The sequence below is a fragment of the Molothrus aeneus genome, chromosome 3, assembly GCF_037042795.1.
Source record: "Molothrus aeneus isolate 106 chromosome 3, BPBGC_Maene_1.0, whole genome shotgun sequence".
Taxonomy (NCBI): domain Eukaryota; kingdom Metazoa; phylum Chordata; class Aves; order Passeriformes; family Icteridae; genus Molothrus; species Molothrus aeneus.
Genome location: NC_089648.1, coordinates 59,144,309 through 59,163,572, shown reverse-complemented (window position 1 = coordinate 59,163,572; position 19,264 = coordinate 59,144,309). Strand labels below are relative to the sequence as shown.

General features: G+C 39.9%; 1 protein-coding gene across 2 annotated transcripts in view; it reads right to left on the bottom strand.

Moving 5' to 3' along the window:
- ARHGAP18 (Rho GTPase activating protein 18) overlaps window positions 1–19,264 on the bottom strand; it is a 95,357-nt gene that overhangs the window by 34,949 nt on the left and 41,144 nt on the right. For both annotated transcript variants that reach the window (XM_066547033.1, XM_066547032.1), the window contains exons 2-3: window positions 3,616–3,815; window positions 1,148–1,383 (exon numbers count right to left, since the gene is read on the bottom strand). In XM_066547033.1, coding sequence (XP_066403130.1) covers window positions 1,148–1,383; window positions 3,616–3,815 — 436 coding nt within the window. The remainder of the gene's footprint in view (window positions 1–1,147; window positions 1,384–3,615; window positions 3,816–19,264) is intronic.

The window sequence follows — 19,264 nt, the reverse complement described above, 5'->3', positions numbered from 1 at the left end:
ACGGGGACATGAATATTTCTTGTGCTTTACTGAAATAAAGAAAAAAAAAGAGAAATTATATTGCTTTAAGCTACATGATATTTTACCTAAATTGCTCTGCTATTAGATCTTATAATTTTTAGGTAGAGTCAATTACAAATCAGATCCCAGAGAGCTTTTATGGAGTTAATATCTCTTTTGCAACCACAGGCAAAGCAGAACAGTGAAAGGGAAGTTGTGCCTCTAGAACACACCACTTCCCCCACTACACTTCAACTGAGTTTAGAAAGAGTTGCTGAAGGAGAGGAAGCTGTTGAGGGAAGGAGGAAATTAAATGCCCTCAAAATTCACCGTGTTTTCCATCACCACAACCACTGCACTGAAAGACAATGTCAGCAGTGAGAACAAGGGACAGAGCTGAGGTCAGGTAACCCAGTCATGCCATAAAGTCTCATTCTTATGGCTGAAGATCTCAGAGTTCTGAGGGAGCAGAGAGGACACACACCCCTTGCCATGGAAAAGGAATTCTAATCATAGTCTCCATTTCCCTCCTTCCCTTTTCCTGCATATGGGAAAGGAATTCTCTTCAATATCCCATGATGGGAAACAGGGACCTTTCAGGGCCTGTCAGAGTAGCTTCCCATACACAGTTTAACACACACATAGGTCCTGGCAGTTAGTATGGGGTTTACACTCCCAGCTGATAGGCATAAAGACCTAGCCAAAACCAAGAAGGTTAGGCTAATGCTCCATTTTCCCCCCTTTTTTATAAACAAACAAACAAACAAACAAAAGCACCTGTAAGTAAGAGGTAATCACCCAAAGGTAAAAGTAGGCCTGTGGTAGCTCTTTGGGTGATTGTTGTGATGAGTTTCGTATCCGTGTGAAAAATAATTCCAATTAAAATGAGCGATTCCTTTATTCATCACCTTTAACGTGAGGCCAATTACATGCTTCTTTATAAATACTAAAATTGCTTAATGCAATGTTGAATGTGGACAAACACCATCCCTGAAAATTTAGGGAAAAATTCCCTCGGGAATCAATGAAGTTAGACACAAATCTTCTGGAAATATCCCTTTCATGTGCCACTCTGCTCTCCCCCCATCCATACAGGTCCCTCTCTTCTCTCTGCCAGAATCAAACAAAACAACCGACAGGAACTCACTTTTCCCTTTGAGTCATTCTGTAGCCTGAAGATATCTCTGACATCAGGAATCTGGTGCTGTTTGTTTCTTTTCCTCATGGTTTGTGTGACAGTCTCCACTCGCTTTTCCACCGCAGCTTTCTGGGTTCGGGTCAGTGTGGATAAAAACACCATGCTTTCCAGGGAGTCGCCAGAGCTCTCTCCAAACAGATTCGACAAACCTGCCTCCTTCAGCCATTCTTCTTCCAGTTCTCCCTCTGAGCAATTTGAAGAGAAGAAGGCATAAACATTGGCTTTCTAGTACTGCCAAGCACATTGGATTTTAACGACACGAGACGGTTAACATAATTCACAGAAAAGTATCAAGGGGATACACAATTAAGAATTACTTACACTGTCATGACTCAGAAAAAAGCTATTGTTTCTAAAGAGCCTCAAAAGGCTTAATATATGATATCAAAGCTTTTAAAGTAGTTAATCCAATACAGATTGCTATGTGGCAATCTTTATAATAATCTACAGCACTTCCATTAAAATCATATACCATTTTATAAATGTACCTATACAAAAATGTGTATGGGGAAGCCTGAAAGCCAGATCATTGCTGCTCCACTGATTTTTAGTTCGATACTCAATCTTTTTAGCTCTCTTACTGACATGGTTCTGCCCACTTTTCTTGATACATTAATCCTACAGCCTTCCACTAGCTCAATTTAATGAAGGACAAACCAGCCTACACAAGTCACCTTAATGCTATATTTTCATCAGTTCTTATGACATGGTCTCCAGCCTGCTGACAGCCCACAGAACAATTTTTGCTTTAGTCTTAGAGCTGATAAGGTACCCTTTATTGACAGATCACTGCACATGAAAGAAGAGAAAGCTATTAAATATTGTCACCAATGGCAAAACTTCTGCTTCTGAAATCGGTATCACGCTAATGATATTTTCTATAAAACACTAAGTTCTGTCTGTAGCAGTTGAGGTTGTGCTGAATGCCAACAATTCTCTCAAATGTTCAAGCAATATTTCTCCATTTATCAGATATCTAAAAATACTCCAAAGTTGGCACGTCAGCTTCACTATTGATTGCATTTTACCACTGTGCCCAGAGCACATTCAAGCGGGCACCTTAATATTAACAGCAGAAAACAGACACCAAAATTTAAGTATGAATTTTGCTAGGGCTGTGCAGCCACATCCTGAGCCTCTGACGAAATTCTCAGGTTTTGTTACCAGGGCTGGAAAGAAGGGCTACACCCATGCTCCAGAGCAGCTGTGAGCAACCTCTCTCCCCTTCCTTGCCTTTGCCTGGCCAGTTTGAGGTCAGCTGCAGCATCCCATGTGCTCAGGAGTACTTGTGCCAAAGAGAGGGGCTGCACATTAGGCAAGGTGTGGGGCACAGCAACACATGCTTGAGCTGGTAACTCAGCTGGGCTGACTCACTCGGGCTTCACGCCAGAGTCACCCGCAGTAACCAGGGGGAAGAAGGCTCCATACAAACCCAGTGGAAGTGGTGGGGCTGGGGGTGCAGAGCCTAAAGGCACAGCCACACCAGTGAGCTGCAGCAAGAGAAGAGGTTCGCGTACTGCAGAACAATGGGTTCTGCTGCTCTGGACAAAGTCCCACGGCTCTGTAAGAAAATCCCACAGCTCCCCAGTCACAAGGGTTGGGAGCCTTGCTGCTTTCCCCAGGGGCCACGTTGTTATGCTCTTCAGAGCAGTGACTTTTCAAAGTGCTTATGGAGGCAGAAGAGCAAATCCCTTTGGAAGTTCATTCTTCTCACTCATGTGGAGGCCGTACCAAAATGCAAAATTTACCATTTTAATTTACTGAGACTATGGGTCTTGTAAGAATGGGAGAGAGGCAGCTACTGCATTGTTAAAAAATAATTTTTGAGAGAAAACTTCAATTAAGGACATTACTCCTCTTTTATCTGAGAGGACACAAAAACAAAATAAGAAAAAAAAATTGCCCAGCCTCTAAGACCATGCCCCAAGGAGTGGCCCATAATTCATGCTTCTGAGAAACACAAATAGTACAACTGAACAATCACAATAGTTACAAGCATAGAAAGTTACTCACTAAACTTAAATCAGTTAATCATTGGCTTGTCTTCTAAAGCATGAGGTTTCTATCCCAATAGCTACAATAACGAACAACATACACAAAGAGTGAAAGGGTAAGTTAATTCAACAGTCAACTGCAAATAGTTCAGCTGCTGATTCACAGGCACCTTGCTAATATTCTGCAAGTACCATTCAAAGAAAAATCAGCCTTTTACTTGTCTCTAATAAAACTGTCTTTCAGGGCACTGCCTGTTTCTGGTGACATGCATCAGCAGCAACAGAATTTTCAAAGCAGATGTTTCAGGAAAGTGACCTCCTTTTTTGATCTGCATTAGGTAGGTGCCATGTCTTAAAATAAGATTTGAAGAAAAACTCCTAAATCAGCAAACTGATGAACATTGACAGAACAGATTTCATTACCATCTGGCTCTTTCACTACAAGTGCTACTCGTCCCTCGTGATTATTTCCTCTGGTTTCATGGATGTTTTCAAGTTCTTTCCAGTAGTCGTCCATAGACAGTTCATCCAAGGAGTCCTGGGATCCTGAGCGGTCAAACGATGCTCCATCGGGGATCTTCTTGGAATGGTCATGGTTCATTGTATACTGTCCAGACCGACGGCTATAAATGTAAAGCAAAAATAAATTTTTGGTTAACATCTTAAGATACAGGATGTATTAATATATGTGAAGGCACCATGAATTGTGTCAAAGTATCAAAACAAACCACTGTCAACAAGCAAACCAAGACATTAAAAATTACTTTTAGTATCTGAATATATTTTCAATTTAATATTTCTGCTCTATCTCCCTATCTGGAACAGTATGGGAGTCAGTCTTAAAAAGGAAAAAATGAATCCAAGTTCTAGTAATCCTCATTATATATACCTTCAACTCTTCAACTGTCAAGTCCACAAAATTCAGGGCACATGTCTTCCCAGAATCACCACTTAAAGAATTTTTCAAAAATGCCTTTCTGCCTGAGTAAATTCTTAAACCTTAACACCTTTCAGTAAATTCTTACACCTTGTCTCCCTTTGCTATTCTGCTTTTATTTTTTATTAATATTTACTCTTGTATCTATGACCTTAATTACAGCTGGGAAAGGACAATGTAGAATTACTGCAGTTACAGTTTGTGAAGTAAACTGGCGAGCCTAAATGTTTAATAAAGACCATAGAAACTATTTGTTTCTATCTTGCTACCTCTTTGACTGAAAGCTTACAATTTTTACAGTTTGAAGTTAGTGGTTTTTGGTTCACCCTGCCAAACGTACAATGCAAAGGCTTCCAAAAGGATCTTTCACCTTAAGTATAGCTGCAGCTACAAAAAAGAAACCAACAAGCTGAAACTTCTAGGTGTCATTTTGACCTCATTAAGTCACTGGCAAAAATGACCACTGACCTAGTAAAGTATTCAGCTAAAAAAAGGACACAGGTTGCAATGAAGTTACAGGTCACAGTTAAATATACCAAATCAAAAGCCACAAACTGATTAACAGTTGATTACATGAGTAGTATCTGATTTTACTTCAGAGTTATCCCTACTTTTTGTAGAGGTAAGTCTGGACATGGATTTTCAGTAATCTTTTTCTAAACTACTGCAGTAACAGTGTATCAAAATTCTTCCTTTTATTAAAAAATAATTTCTTTGTATTTCAGGAAGAGCTTCAGAGTCTTATATGTCTGAATTTGTCTCCACATTCTAAAAAAGAAGACACGGTTTGGGGTTAAGTAATAAATACCACTCATTCTTAGAGAAAAAATATATCAAAGACCAAGCATTGTGGATTTATCACAATGTAAACATAGTAAATTAAATCCTACCTTCCTATCTAGCTGACTTGGCAAGTTTATGTAGTATTAAAATGAAAGCCTCTTGTCCTTACATTTTATCTCAGGACAACTGAGGCTTGTCAGCTGCCCCTAGGTAAAACAGCCATGCCTTTCCCGCTGAAGATAAGCTCCTTGTGTGTCCAAGCCACAAATCCTTTCACACCAGACATGCTTGATTCTCTGATAAGAAATACTAACCATATGGACTTTGTCTTTAAAAGTAAAGAGCCTTATGGAAGGACTCTGAGTTTCTACACACCCTGTCTCTCTGATCCAAGTGCAAGTTAATAAATGACAATTAATCACAAAGCTAATGTGCACCTCAACACCACTGCTTAACCTGCCCATACATGAATGCTCAGGGGAAAACAAACAAAAACATTAAGGACTGTTCAGCTTTTGCATCAATGGCAATAACACCATCACGCTCAATGTGCACGTTACCCAATAAATACAACTTCTCCGTGTAGCTACCTCAGTTCTTAAACTTCTCCTGACAGGCGTGTCCTGTGTGTGACCTATGCTGCTTGTGAACTCAACCCTCATCATTGCAGAAAGATGTTCATGGAGTCCCAGAAGTGTCCCCAGCAGGCAGCTGGGGTGCTGAGTGAGGTCAAAGCAGGACAGATGTCCCAGCCCTTGACCAGCCTTCCCTTCTCCTTCAGCTGGAGGTGCTCAAAGCAGACTGGGTCTCTCTCAAAAATATACTCTGGACACTCAAACTGCTGCCTGAAGGACATAAAATTCCAGCTTATTGTCACTCAGTTTAACCCTGTGGAGCTGCTCAGCAGCTCTTGGGTGGCCTTTTACCTTTGGAACAACTTGCTCTCACTGATCCACCTCAGCTGAAATTTAACCACCACCACACACCATGAAAAAATAAAACTAACAGACTAATACATTACAAGTATGCACTTTGAGGAGCTCCGGCAGGCTGAGGTGGGATAGACTCCAACATGCTGTGGCTCTGTGCTACACTGATGGGGCAGAGCTACTCCAGTCCTTCTATAAAAGCCAGGCTTGTCACCTTCTCCAGACTAAGTTCTGTCTCTAAGAAGAGAAGCCTGTGTCCTGAAATGCAGAGCTGACACTCAGCACAGAGCACTCAAGGCCATTTTCAGGGTCCTATGAACATTTGCTGTACATCACAAAAACTCCATTAACTCTCAGAGACAGTGTCCTGCCCTTCAGGCTCTGGTCACGGGGCTGCTCTGCTCCACCAAATGTAAGCAGCTTTTCTAGCAAGGCTCCTCCTGGCCTGACCTTTCCACCCCTCATCAACAAACCAATACAGCAACTCCTAATTTTGAGCAGGAAGTACTGCCTTCTTGTGAAAGCCCTCTGAGACAGTTTGACATCAATGACCAGGGGATCCTGATGAGAAATATTCATACAAAAACCCCACCACTCTGCTGTGAACTTGGAATCTCTCCTTCAATATCTGTGTTGCTCTAGGCTCATTCTCAGCTGCCAGCCTCAACCCCAGCTCCAGCAACGCTTGAGTTCCTCACAAGCCAAGTGCCACACCACTCCCACTCCACTCACTGAATCCTTGTCTTCCCTCATCAGACTCAACCAACTCCCTATCCCCAGTATTGTACAGTCTGCAAACCTTTTCAAAGCCATAGGCACAACAGCATTTCTGTGGGGTAGGAGAGATAGAGGCTCAGGTTCGGAGTGAACAACTGCTAAAGCTCCAGCTGACAGAGCTGGATCAGATCCTTTTTTCACTTCACTTGGCTCAAGGTTTCTTGCCTTGCATACTGCCCCAGAGAAAGATATTGGTGAAGCAGTATTTGGTGCATAATCTGCATAGCCATGGCTCCAGGCATCTTCATCTCTGTCTCTCCTATCAATCTTCCCCTGGGTACAAAAAGGCACAAACAGAAACTTTTCAAGATAATGAGGACAGTCTTCATACCTGATCTACCTTGGTGTAGATGAGAAAAATAATTTTAACATTTCACAGCATATGGGAAAATAGGCTGCCAATTAATATTTTTATTTTTAGATATCTGTTGACAAGAGGAAGAATATGGGTTTTCTTCTGTGACCTTCCATAAAATTCAATCCTTCTCCAAACTTATCCTCAGTAAGCATTTGTTGTGTATTGCACAATAGCAATGCAGAGGTGGAAACATTAAGGGCAAGAAGAACACAGAGAAGGGAAAAAGTAATCAGTAATCAATCAATATAAGAATCTGAGAGATCTTTTTAAATATAATTAATGCCACATGTATAGGCTCTTAAAAATTATTTTAGAAGTATTTCAAATGCCCCATGGTACAAACTTTCAAATTTTGTAGAAAACTGATTTCCAAAAAACTATCAGTAGGAAATAAATATGTCTCATAAAAAAAAAAAAAAAAGCCATTACTGCAGTGGGAAAAAATAGGCGACTTCTCCAGTACATTGTTGTTTTCAGGTGTCCAGTTTATGTATTTAAAATTTGAAAAAAGCAGCTGCTTTTCACAAGGATCTTAAAGGAGATCTCTTCCCCCCCCCCCCCCCCCTAGAAAATGTAAGGTACTGTTAATGCACACAGTCACTTGAAGAAATTTTCAAGCATTTCAGATTACTAAATAGCAAGCTTACTTACCAGCAGTTTCATCACCCCCAGAAAACTCATATTTTTATTAAGGTCGTAACTAACAACACACTCAAACTCCATTAAAATCTTATTAACATCTATTTCCACTTACTTGTAAAATAGTTTACTCTTCAAATAGCTTTACAGGGAGCAGTGCAATACTCTCATTTCCAGATGGCACAGTCAGTTCTGACCTCTGATACTCAGCTATTGACCTTTGCAGCCGATGAGATTTTTGCCGGTTTATCTCAGTACAAAACAGAGCCCTCAGGCATAAAACTCATTCTTAAATATAGTTATTGCAGTGTTTTACCAGATTTAATATTCTTGTCCCACCCACCAGAGATACTTTTTTTTATTGGAAACATCAAGGATGCGAGACAAAGCACTCCAGGTCTTCCAGAAAGAAGATATTAAAAACAATTCTTGTAATGAACACCATTCACTACATTTACAAGGGAAAAAACAGATTTGGGTTACTTTACTAAGTACTGATGTGCTTCGTGTTGTGGCAAGTACTTAAAGGAGAAGAACTGCATACAAATTGATGCCTATATAACTTAGATCAAAGTTACAAGGTGCTTATATAGTTTGAGTTATAAGATATCAGTATAACCTAATATATCTTTATAACCTGATATCAATATAACCTAAATCATGACTCTATACATATATATATATATATATATATAGGTATCAGGTTTTATATATAACCTGATATAAATAACTTTCTATACAATGTAACGGCTAGGTTAACTAGTTTCTTAATGCTGAATAGACAAAAAAAGAATAAAAAAGTCACCAGGTGGACAGCTTTAGAGATAGGTAAGTATAGTACGAATGAAAAACTGGCAAGGGCAGAGCCAATTTGCCACAAAACAAAGAATTTAGGCTGGTTAAGACCAGACAGACCAAGGAACACCATAACTGGGCATGCTCCATCTTTGGAGCTGAAAAGTTCAGATGTGAAGACCTTGGAAGCATTCAAAGACCCCCGACAACCCCGAATTGGGGAGATGCAAGCAGTGCAAAAGAACACTCTAATAACCATGAGATCATACTATGTAAATTACTTCTGACACATACGAGAAGATGCTGCAGTGATACTAAGCAATACTTGCTGTATAAATATGCACTTGACAAGGGTGGGTGAGTTAAGAGGAGATATCCTCCTCATCATCAGGGCTGCAATAAATAAATACCTGCTCTATAGACATCGGTCTGTGGGGATTTATTTCCAGCCTATCTTTCAGGCATTAAAATGTCTTCTTTACAGCCTTTCCTTTTGTGACCAACTGTGTCCTTTCTCAGGCTTTAAGAAAATATGACTCTTTACATTAATCATTGATTTCTGCCATTATAAAATTGTGCTTTTTTTTCCAGTTCTGTCACCCTGATTTTGATTTCCTCAAGAATAATTTTATAACAGTGCAGCTGTCTTTATTCCTTATCTTCTTCCCTCTGAAAACTTTATTTCCTGTCTGTTCCACTGCCTTTTTATCTGTTCATAATTGACATTTGTCATGTGTAAACTACAATAGCTAGAGATGAATCAGTTTGTAAGGTGCACTTCCACTGGCATTTCAGATATATTAACTTTGCAGAAAGCTAATTTTGTTCTTAATACCATTTTTCTCACTTGAAGATGAAGGACTATGTTGTGTTCTAAAAGAGTGAGTGATGAGAAAAAATATAATCTTTGTCATTTTTGTAGTGCTAACCACTAATTTTGCATCTGAATATAACCTTTCAAGAGAGTTTGGACTTTGTCTTCCCAACTAACCATTGCAGGTGATTGGGCCCTGCTCTCCTGGAGATGTCTGAACACCTGCCTGCACATAGGAAGCAGGGAATTAATGCCCTGTTTTTCTTTGTTTGTGTACATGGCTTTTGCTTTCCCCATTAAACTGTGTCCATCTCAAACCCATGAGTTTTCTAGCTTTTATGCTTCCAATTCTCTCCCCAATCCTGTTGGTGAGGGAGTGACTGAGTGGTGCTTGATTGCTGGCTGGGCTGAAACCACAACATCAAGTGATGTAATTATTTGTCAAACTGAACTATTACATATCCTTAAACTGTACACTGAAAATACAATGTTTGGCCTTAAAAGTGTCTTTAAATCCTAGCCATTAACCATTGCTGTTGGAATTCTTGTACAGGCAATGTCTTAAGCACTGCTGCCCTTCACACATATTTTCTAGCACTGCAATAAACTAGCACTTTACTTAAGAGTTACACAAAACAACAAAAACATATCTGACTACAGCTACATTACTGCAGCAACTTCTGAAATGTCCATGCAAAGAGAGTCATAAAAGCTATTTAGCAGTATTACTGCAGCCATACACTGAGCTGATGAGTCACTGATTCTGGACATCACACCAACACATGCTTAGATGTGTTAATCTGATAAACAAGACACAAAGAGAGAGGGAGAAAAAAGGGGTGAGTATTTGGCTCAGAGAGGTGAAGCCTGCTGCTCAAACTCATGGTGTAAATCAGTGACAGGAACAAGAATAATTCTCAGATCTCTGGAGCCTTTCACCACTGGACCACTGAGTGTTAAAGATTGAGATCTGACCCCATGGCACACTGCAAGACTGATAAAAGGAAGCTTTGCTTTTGTGGGTTTGTGATCGACTCCAGCACTGTGGCTATAAATAAAACAGCACTCTCAAAGAACAATTATCTTGTTGACATAGGAGTTACAAAGTACAGTAATCTGTGTAAGTAATTTTAAGTTTGGTTAGTACAAAGGCTAGCTAAATTGTAACAACCAAAAAATGCCTTTGAGTACTAGTACTGGTTCATTCTGAAAACCATTTACTGAACAATCACATCCATGAGACGCTGTGTCCTTAAACATAAATACAGGACTTCTTAAGTCCTGTCTAATCTAAACAACCAAGCAGACAAGGAGAGGAAAACAGTGTGCTCTCCTGTCTCACTTCTCATTCTGAATGCTGAGCTACAAGAAGCGTGGGAATAAGTCAAGCTCCTAAACCCAAAGCTCTCCTCATCCCTCCCCTCCTTTCAAGAGCCCAAGCAGCACCACAAGATGCAAAAACTTCTTAACTGAATTAATCAAGAAAGCTTGAATCCAATGGTTACATGTGGCTGCAGCTCCCCCATTCTTGGCTGGATCACTGACCCGGGAAGTGATTGCCAGACTTTCCTACAGCCACGGCACCTACCAGAAGGGCATCCTGATTTTTCATGATTTCTAGGAAAAGCTGCAGAGTGTTTGTCCTGGGTTGACTATATGATGCTTTTATCCCCAATCATCTCGTTCTGTTATGCTGAATAGTAAGTTTTGCACCTTTAAGACTTGTTGCAGACGTGAAGAGGGAAGAGAAGAAGTGCACAGTTTTTTTTTCCAGACACTGCTCTCACTCCTCCACATTCCTGCTCCTGGACTGTGTTGTCTGCAGATAGACAGACAGGGGGACAGAGCTCTTTTTCGTCTTTAGCTAGTTTAGCTAGCTGAGGCAAAGAAGTTCCCTGGACTGTGTTTTTTTCCGTTTTCTTGAAACCTGCTCTGGACTGAACATCCAGCGGAGCACTGGCAGCTGCACCTGTGGCCCACCAGGCTGGGCCTGGCCCACGACATTTCCAGCGCCGGAGGGACTGATCAGAGACTGAGTGAGCTGAGCTGCAACCCGGGGAGGGGGTTTTCTCAGTTTGTCATCTCTTCTGGAGTGGCAAGGGGTTTTATTGTTTAATATTGGTTTTATTGTTTAATAAACAGTTTTTTTCCACTTTTCTCCAAGGAGGTATTTTCTCCCGGACCGGTTGGGGGGAGGGGCCGATTGAATTTGCTTTCCTACCAGAGCCCCTTTGGGGATTCTCTCCCAAATTTGCTCTAAACCAGGACAGTGTTTTTGTTACCAAATCGCTTATCCTAGTGCTTTCAACCCAATGTTTGAGACACTTTTGACACACTATCAACCATTTTGCAGTGGAGTTTTTAGTATTTTTCAAAGAGCCTTCTTTTGTTAAAAAAAAAAAAAAACAAATTGCAATTGGTGTGGCTATCAAAGCAGGTCATCCTAAAATAACTGGATTTTACATAAAGCCACAGAGTAGTGACACTACCTAAATTAAAATAAGTTATTTTTTAAAAATGAAAATGTCATTTTTTTACAAGAATTGATATATTAAAAGAGGAGTTTTTAAATTTAATTGATAGTTAAAACCTCCCGTTGCAAACAAAAGCCAGTATCATAACCTTTCAGAAATAACAGGTAAACCTTGAGCAAGACCAAGTCTGGACATTTGGTGTCCAGAACAATGCAAAAATGCTTCTTAACACCCTTAAAGTGCTTCATGGCTTTTACAAGGCATTAGAGAAACCTCAGTGTGGGCTTGTATGGCTGCTTTTCATTCTACCTTCTAAACCTTGTCACGTACTGGAACAGCTGCATCCTTTCTTTTCTACCTTTTGAGACATATACTCTTTCCATGACTGATTGCAAACTCTCCTGCAATTCAGACTTTTCAAGAGCATCATATAGAACATGGAAAAATAACAGTAAGGAAGCAACATAATTTAACAGTATTTTTCATGAAGTGACACTTAGCATTCCTTTTCTCCCACATCAAATAATTTCATTTTGGCTACTCTGTAACCTTATGGAACATTTTGAATGTCAAATGCAATCAAACTTCCCCAAAATCCCCCTTAAGCTCCAAAGAAAAGCCAGAGAAGTAGGAACTGAGGCAAAGCTCTGTTTTTCCAAAGAGTACAAAGTGATTGCAGAGAAGGTATAAAACAGCACTCCGTTTCTAAATTAACATAAAAAAGGCTGAGCAAAGAGAATCAGATCTCGCAGGATTTTTTGTAATACCATCAGCTGCTGTTAATACCTGCTCAAAACTGCTCTGGAGATTAACAACAATGACAAAAAAACCAACAAAGAAAACCAAAACCAAACAAAACCAAAAATACAGAAAACCCCACCAACTGGCATTTTAAATCCCTCCATGAATAATAAATACAAAACAGGCCAAAGTTAGGGTTGCCAGACTCTAAGTTTAAAAAGATATATATATATATATATATATATACACACACACACACACCATATTGCTTCCAGCCACATCCCTATTACTATTTAAAAAAAATTTAATTTTTTTAACTTTCATGCACATAACCTTACTACTTTCCCAACCCCAGCCACTTGCTGAAGAAAACAGGAAAGAAACTGTGGCAATGGCACAGGCTATTACACTTTACGTTCTGATCCACTGCACCAGAAAATGGCAGATTCCAGGTACGATGCCAAAACTTAATCTGCCTGAACTATATGCAGCATTTCTAAGAAGATTAAAATATTTCATGACGTTTCCTTTGACAGGACTTCATGTTCCTACATTTGGACTCTGTTTTCCACTTCCAATGACATAAATTATAAATATGGTAAGCTAATAAATTTACATACTGTATCTAAAATGAATAATAAACTCACCTTGAACATTGTGTGCAGGTTCAGTCACAATCAGAATATATGCACAGTCAGAATACAAGAATGATATTAAACTATTAGAGAGCACCCAAAGGAGGGCAACAAAGATGGCAAAGGGTCTTGAGGGGAAGCTGCATAAGGCGCAGCTGAGGTCACTTGGTCTGTTCATCCTGGCGGAGACTGAAGGGAGACCTCATTGCAGTTACAACTTCTTGTGGGGGGAAGAGGAAGAGCAGACACTGATCTCTTTTTGGGGGTGACCAGTGACAGGACCTGAGGAAATGGCCTGAAGTTGTGTCAGGGGACATTTAGGTTGCGTATCAGGAAAAGGTTTTTCACCCAGGGTGGAGAGGGTGGTTGGGCACTGGAACAGGCTCCCCTGGGAAGTGGTCACAGCACCAAGCCTGACAGAGTTCAAGAAGCATTTGGACAATGCTCTCAGGCACATGGTGTGACTCTTGGGGATGTTCTGTGCAGGGCCAGGAGTTGGACTCAATGATCCTTGTGGGACCCTTCCAACTCAGCATATCCTGTGATTCTGTGGTTCTGTTACAGATCACTGGCACCCCACATATGATGTGAATGAAAAGAGGTGCTAGAATTGTAACAGCCACACATTTGGACAGTTGCCAAAGGAGTTATTTGCTAAGCCATCTCAGGTTGTTTCAGGAAAAACATGACCTTGTTCCACTCTACACAAAGCGAAAAAGAATTCAGGACTGACGAGTACAGCCATAAAGCCTCTCCCCACAAGATGACTGCATCAGCTGTGTTTCCTTGGTTTTGGGGGTACTGCTGCATTCCAGCATTCAAGCTGTTCAACTCAATGCATGCTTTTATCTTTATTCTACAACAATAATATGCAGAAGCCTGCTTGTTTCTTTTAGAAAAAGGAGATTCTCAAGGACTCAGATTTGGAGATTATTTAATACCCCAAAACATTATGACATAATGTATTATCAGACCTGCAATGAAATTATCACAATCTAGCTAAACTGAAAAGTATGAGGAGAAATTGGTTTTGGTTTTACTTCTGTAAAAAATGAAGTCAACTGAATTGTCTTGGGTCCTGACATTCTGACCCTCTTAATTCTCATTTGAATGAAGACTCTTAGAGGCTTAGGATTCACATTCCTATTTTTTGCACACACTTATCCATTTCTGTTCCAAATCACACATTTCAGAAAATCAGCTATTCCCAGAGAGCAAAATCCAGCAGGGAAAACAAAGGGACAATGGAATGTGGGTGACCTGTATAGGTAAAATCACAAAAGAAGCACCACATTAGGAGCTGGTTTTCAAGTCACACACACCTTTGAAAAAGCTGGAACAGCTCACCCTGTCCCAACTCCCACTGAATGAAAACAGAAGTCGATTTCCAAACTCAACAAACACTCATTATATTTCCCTTATAGTCAACCCTTATTGTGTTTAAACCTATAGTTAAAAAAAAAGAAAAATTGCCTACAGCTAGGAAAATAAGAACAAGAAGGGCCTCATATGAATCTCCTTTGTCACATTTTTGGCTCTGTCCCATGGTCAACTGACGTACCTTTCTCATTCCTTCCAAATGCCTTCTATATCACCTGGCTTCATATGGGCACAGCTGTTTTCATTTGTAATTTTGATTCTTTTAATTCTCTACAATTCATATCAATGACAAAAATATGGGAAAAATATGTTCCCTGTAACCACCCTCATGCTGCTTATTGGGAAAATACTCAAGCATATAATACACATTTTAAAACTACACTTTTTTCTGTAATCTTCCAAGAAAACCACTGGAACCAATCTTACCCCAAAGAAGAAAATAAAGCCTGTGTGAGACCACTTCAGGCTCCACCAATATCAAAGAGAATAAACGAGGAAGTGAAACAGATACAGTATTTGTAATTCCATTATTGAGAGGCAGAGAGGAAAGATTTAAATAATTTATTTTTCTTTTCACGCTGGAAAAAATAAGCATGGCAACAAAGCCCAATTTAAGATATCCTGGCAAATACAAAGACTATTTAGTAAAGTACAGTTATAGCCATGAAATTATACTGGAGTTACTTTTGTGCCCTTAAAAGCAATTAGTTCTCTAAAATCATTAGCTCTTACCATTTTAAAGGACCTCTTAGTTAGGCCTATAACCCTGTTACTTGCCAATGTAAGGCTTACAGCACCACTCAGTAATTTTGTTTATGCTTGAAGGGAATTGGCATGCATTCACAGGCAATTTATTACAATATAATCCTTACATTCAGAATAAATTGTAAATGAATTTTATGAGCAATCCCAAAGAAGGAAATTCATGCAGGAATCTAAAGATGTTTTGTAAGGAAACCTCTTTCATTGTCCAAACAAACCACCAACAAAGACCCAGTAAGACAAAGCAAATAAAACTGGTTTCAGAGAAGCTGCACAAGGGAGGGAGAGGAGGATGCAGGAAGGGCTGAGGAGAGCAGCACGAGCAAGGTGGGCCAGCACTCAAGGATTCTGAGGGATACAGGTCTGTTCAGAAGCAAAAAATAAGAGAGATGCTTAACAGCAAAGGGATAGGAGAGAGGGAGGCCTCAAGGATGCTGCAAGGAATGGACCATCTGGGTTTAGTTCAGGCTCAGCATATGGAAAGTGGCATTTGCAAACAGCTTCAAAAGTGGTGGCTGGGATTTCACCTACTGCCAGAGGAGCTAACACACAATGCTGTACACGCCTCCACACATGAGGCAAACCTGCTCTGAGAAATTCCTTTAACAGGAGGCAGGCAGGGCGTGCACAGCAGGAGCAAAGGGCAATGCAGATGTGCCCTGATCCAGCTGTTTCCTCCACACCCCTCCCCACAGACCCACTGCACAAAGAAGGCAGTGGAGAAGCCCATTCCCACCTCAGCAAAAGAAAAGAGGCTGAAAAGTGCACTCCGTGGCAATTTTGACTTTTTATCTTTCAGGGCAACTGCTAAAGCTGTGAGTGTCTGCAACGTCTCCTTCCCTATCAAATTCCTTCTTCTAAGCAAATATTCCTGGGAAATACCTGTTCCAGCGTTGCAACAGCTGAACTGTCTGCAGAAGAGTACTGCAGACCCAAGCCAACCTATGCTCTGTTACCAGTGCTAATGAGCACTTACAAAGGCTTCTCATCCTATGAGCAAGCAAGGAACTCATTAAACAAACCAAAATTACATTGATATACTCCTTTCCTCCTCATTTTTCTTGGGTAGGTCTTAAATGTCAGTAGGCAACCAAGCAAGCAGGAAGCAGCTCAGGATCACAGATTTTCTTTCTCTCTGTCATCCTTTGTTGCTACATCTGTCTTCTGAACATCAGCAGAAAAGACATAAAAATGTGTATTTTTTTCAACGAGGCCCCTGCAAACCTTTGCTGGTACTTGTATGTGTAGGTATGTCCCTTCACCTACAAATTACAAATACAGATGTAGAGCTACCAGTCTGGATATACAGATGTGTTTGTGTGCAAATGTGGAAGGCAGCCTACCACAGAGCTCACTGCTGTGATACCTGTCCACAAGCTATGAACTCCAGGGCTTGAATACAAAACCAAAACTTCAACGAAAAGGATCTGAAAGAGCTTTGGTTTTGTTCCAGGAGAGGGGCGAGGGGGGGAAAGAGAACATAACAGAAACCAAACAACAGAGGGAAAACAGACATGAAATGAACATTGGAGATTAAGAGAAAAATAAACAAAACATCCAAATTAAATATTGATTATTTAACAGAAATAACTATTCAAAATGAAAAAAACAAACCCTAAAAAACCCATCTCATGTGTTATTTTATTATTATTTGATCACAGTTTCACACATGTAGTCCTTGTTTCTCATTTCCACTACCAGCATTCCATTTTTTTACTCTTTACTTTTAAATGTGATTTTAGTGTAAGCAGTCTCCATTCCAGGTGGGTACCTAGGTAGAGAGTGCATGAAAACTTAATACAGTTAGGGAAGACTGCTGTCATATTTTAAGGCAGCAAGAGGGATTGTACAAGTCTGGTCAGAAAGAGAAGTATGACAATCACTACTTGCTCTGCAGTTGAAAAGAAAAAGTGCTGCTAGTAAAATGACAAAAAAAGGAAAAAAAAAACAAACCAAAAGAGCTTTTACCAACTTTACTTTAAATTACACTCATCAAAGAGGATGCAGATGGAATCTGCAAGGATTCTGGTATTTCAATATTAAATACAGGTAGTAAAAAAAAAAGTCTGTGTTTAGATTTACAAATTATCTAGTTGATGTCTCTTAATACAAATTATTTAGGAAAATTCTTTGCCTTCCTCCCTAACCAACATCCCTTTATTTACCAGCATCTTAAAAACATGAAAGATATTGGTTTGTAAGTTAACATGCAGTGCCCTACGTGGTTTTTCAGCTGAGAACATTTTCCATGATGATTGTTCTAAAAAGATATCAGTCTATTTTGAAAGAAATTGATCCATTGTGTGAGACACCATGAATCTGGCTTTTCAACATCATTGCATCATTAATATTAGCCATAACTCTTACTATGCATTCCCAAACAAAATACTTCAGTGGAGGGCTAACTGCCAGCAAAAAATGCAAGTAAAAATTACATTCCCCATTAACCTAGAGGTTCTATCTTTAACTTCAGACATATTCCTTTGCATAAAGAGGGCAAAAATAGCACCTATTTGTAATACTAAGTAGCTACAATTATAGATCCCAGTAATAATCAAGGAAAATGAAATATAATATTTCACATATAGTACATTAAACCTGAAGTAAGGCACAATCCATATGCAGATGCTTCTAAAAATACAAATTCATATTTTCTTTTGCCACTGTGTAGAGAAAAACAAGGGCAATGTTAGAGCACTCATGAGTATTGCTATCCATGATTTTTAGTTACAGGACCAAGCTCCTCATGCTAGACAGCTGTACTTCCCCTTATGAGACACATCTCAAAATGAATACCATATGTTCTTATACGATACAATACATACACGGGGAAATAAAAAAAAAAAAACATTTGCTGCCTGCAATATTAAGTCATATATGAAAACTCCATTTCAATTAAATTGAAAATAGCATATTATGACAGTGACCTAAGCCTGCAATTTGGGGGAAAGGGCAGGGAGTAGGTGGGTGGAAGAAGGGAAGGCACCCTGAATGGGCCTGACCCTGGTGCACAGAGCAGAGACATTTCCAGGCGTAAAGGGAACGAGGTGTGAGGCCAACCAGAGCAGGAGCTGCAGGGTGACCCAGGAGTCCTTCACTCCCTGCTTCCCAGTTGCACTGCCTGACCACTCTGTCCTGTCCTCAGCCCTGGGCAGCATCCTGCTGGCTTTCCAGCACTGAAGTGAGTGTCCATACACCCTAAAAACTGGATAATCAGTCCATAGCAACAGCAAAGGGAGGTGATGAGGGGACTGAACATCTCTGGGCCAGAGCTCAGTGACAAATACATCCTCTGAGCTCAGACAGGGTGACAAAGTTAAGTCCCTTCCTACCAGAGGTATTAAAGTAAACTCCTTTTCAATACTGCCTGCACTGAAAATGCACACTCGCAGCCTTAAAATTTTATGTGGATACAAGAAATATTTGATCATATAAGTAGCCAATTCTATCTCAGAGGATAAAGAATAACTCCTTTGCCAAAACAAAGCACCTGGACAAAGTCATTTGTAAAGAACTATAGAAGTGCTGACAGACTGACACAGAAATGGAATCACACACTTGTCAGCATGAAAATAGTTTAAAACTTACAATGAAAGTCAACAGAGCAATAGCAACTGATGTAGAAACTCTATAACAGGAAATTTACAACATATTTTAACATAAAGATGAAAAGGAGATTTTCAAAGAAGGACAAACGTCCATATACCTAAATTATACTATTTTCTCAATTCTCAGTTCCCTAAATGCAAAACTTGTGTGTGTACTTTACAGCTTCTGCCACCCCTGTTGAGTGCTTGCACCAGACATGCTCTAATCTTCTTCATCTTTGAAGTTCAGGAAGGTCCAGTAAAGAATTTTGGGACATTTTCAATGACTCTGCCCTCTAGGCAACTGGCTAAATTTTCCCTTTTTTGTTGTCTCATGGCACCTCACTGGGAAGTAAATCAGAATTATTTGTACAATGCCCTCTCAGAATAAATATGACCTTTACTACCAGTATGTACACTACTGTTGTAAACAATGACGTAATGAAGTAATGAAGCTGCCT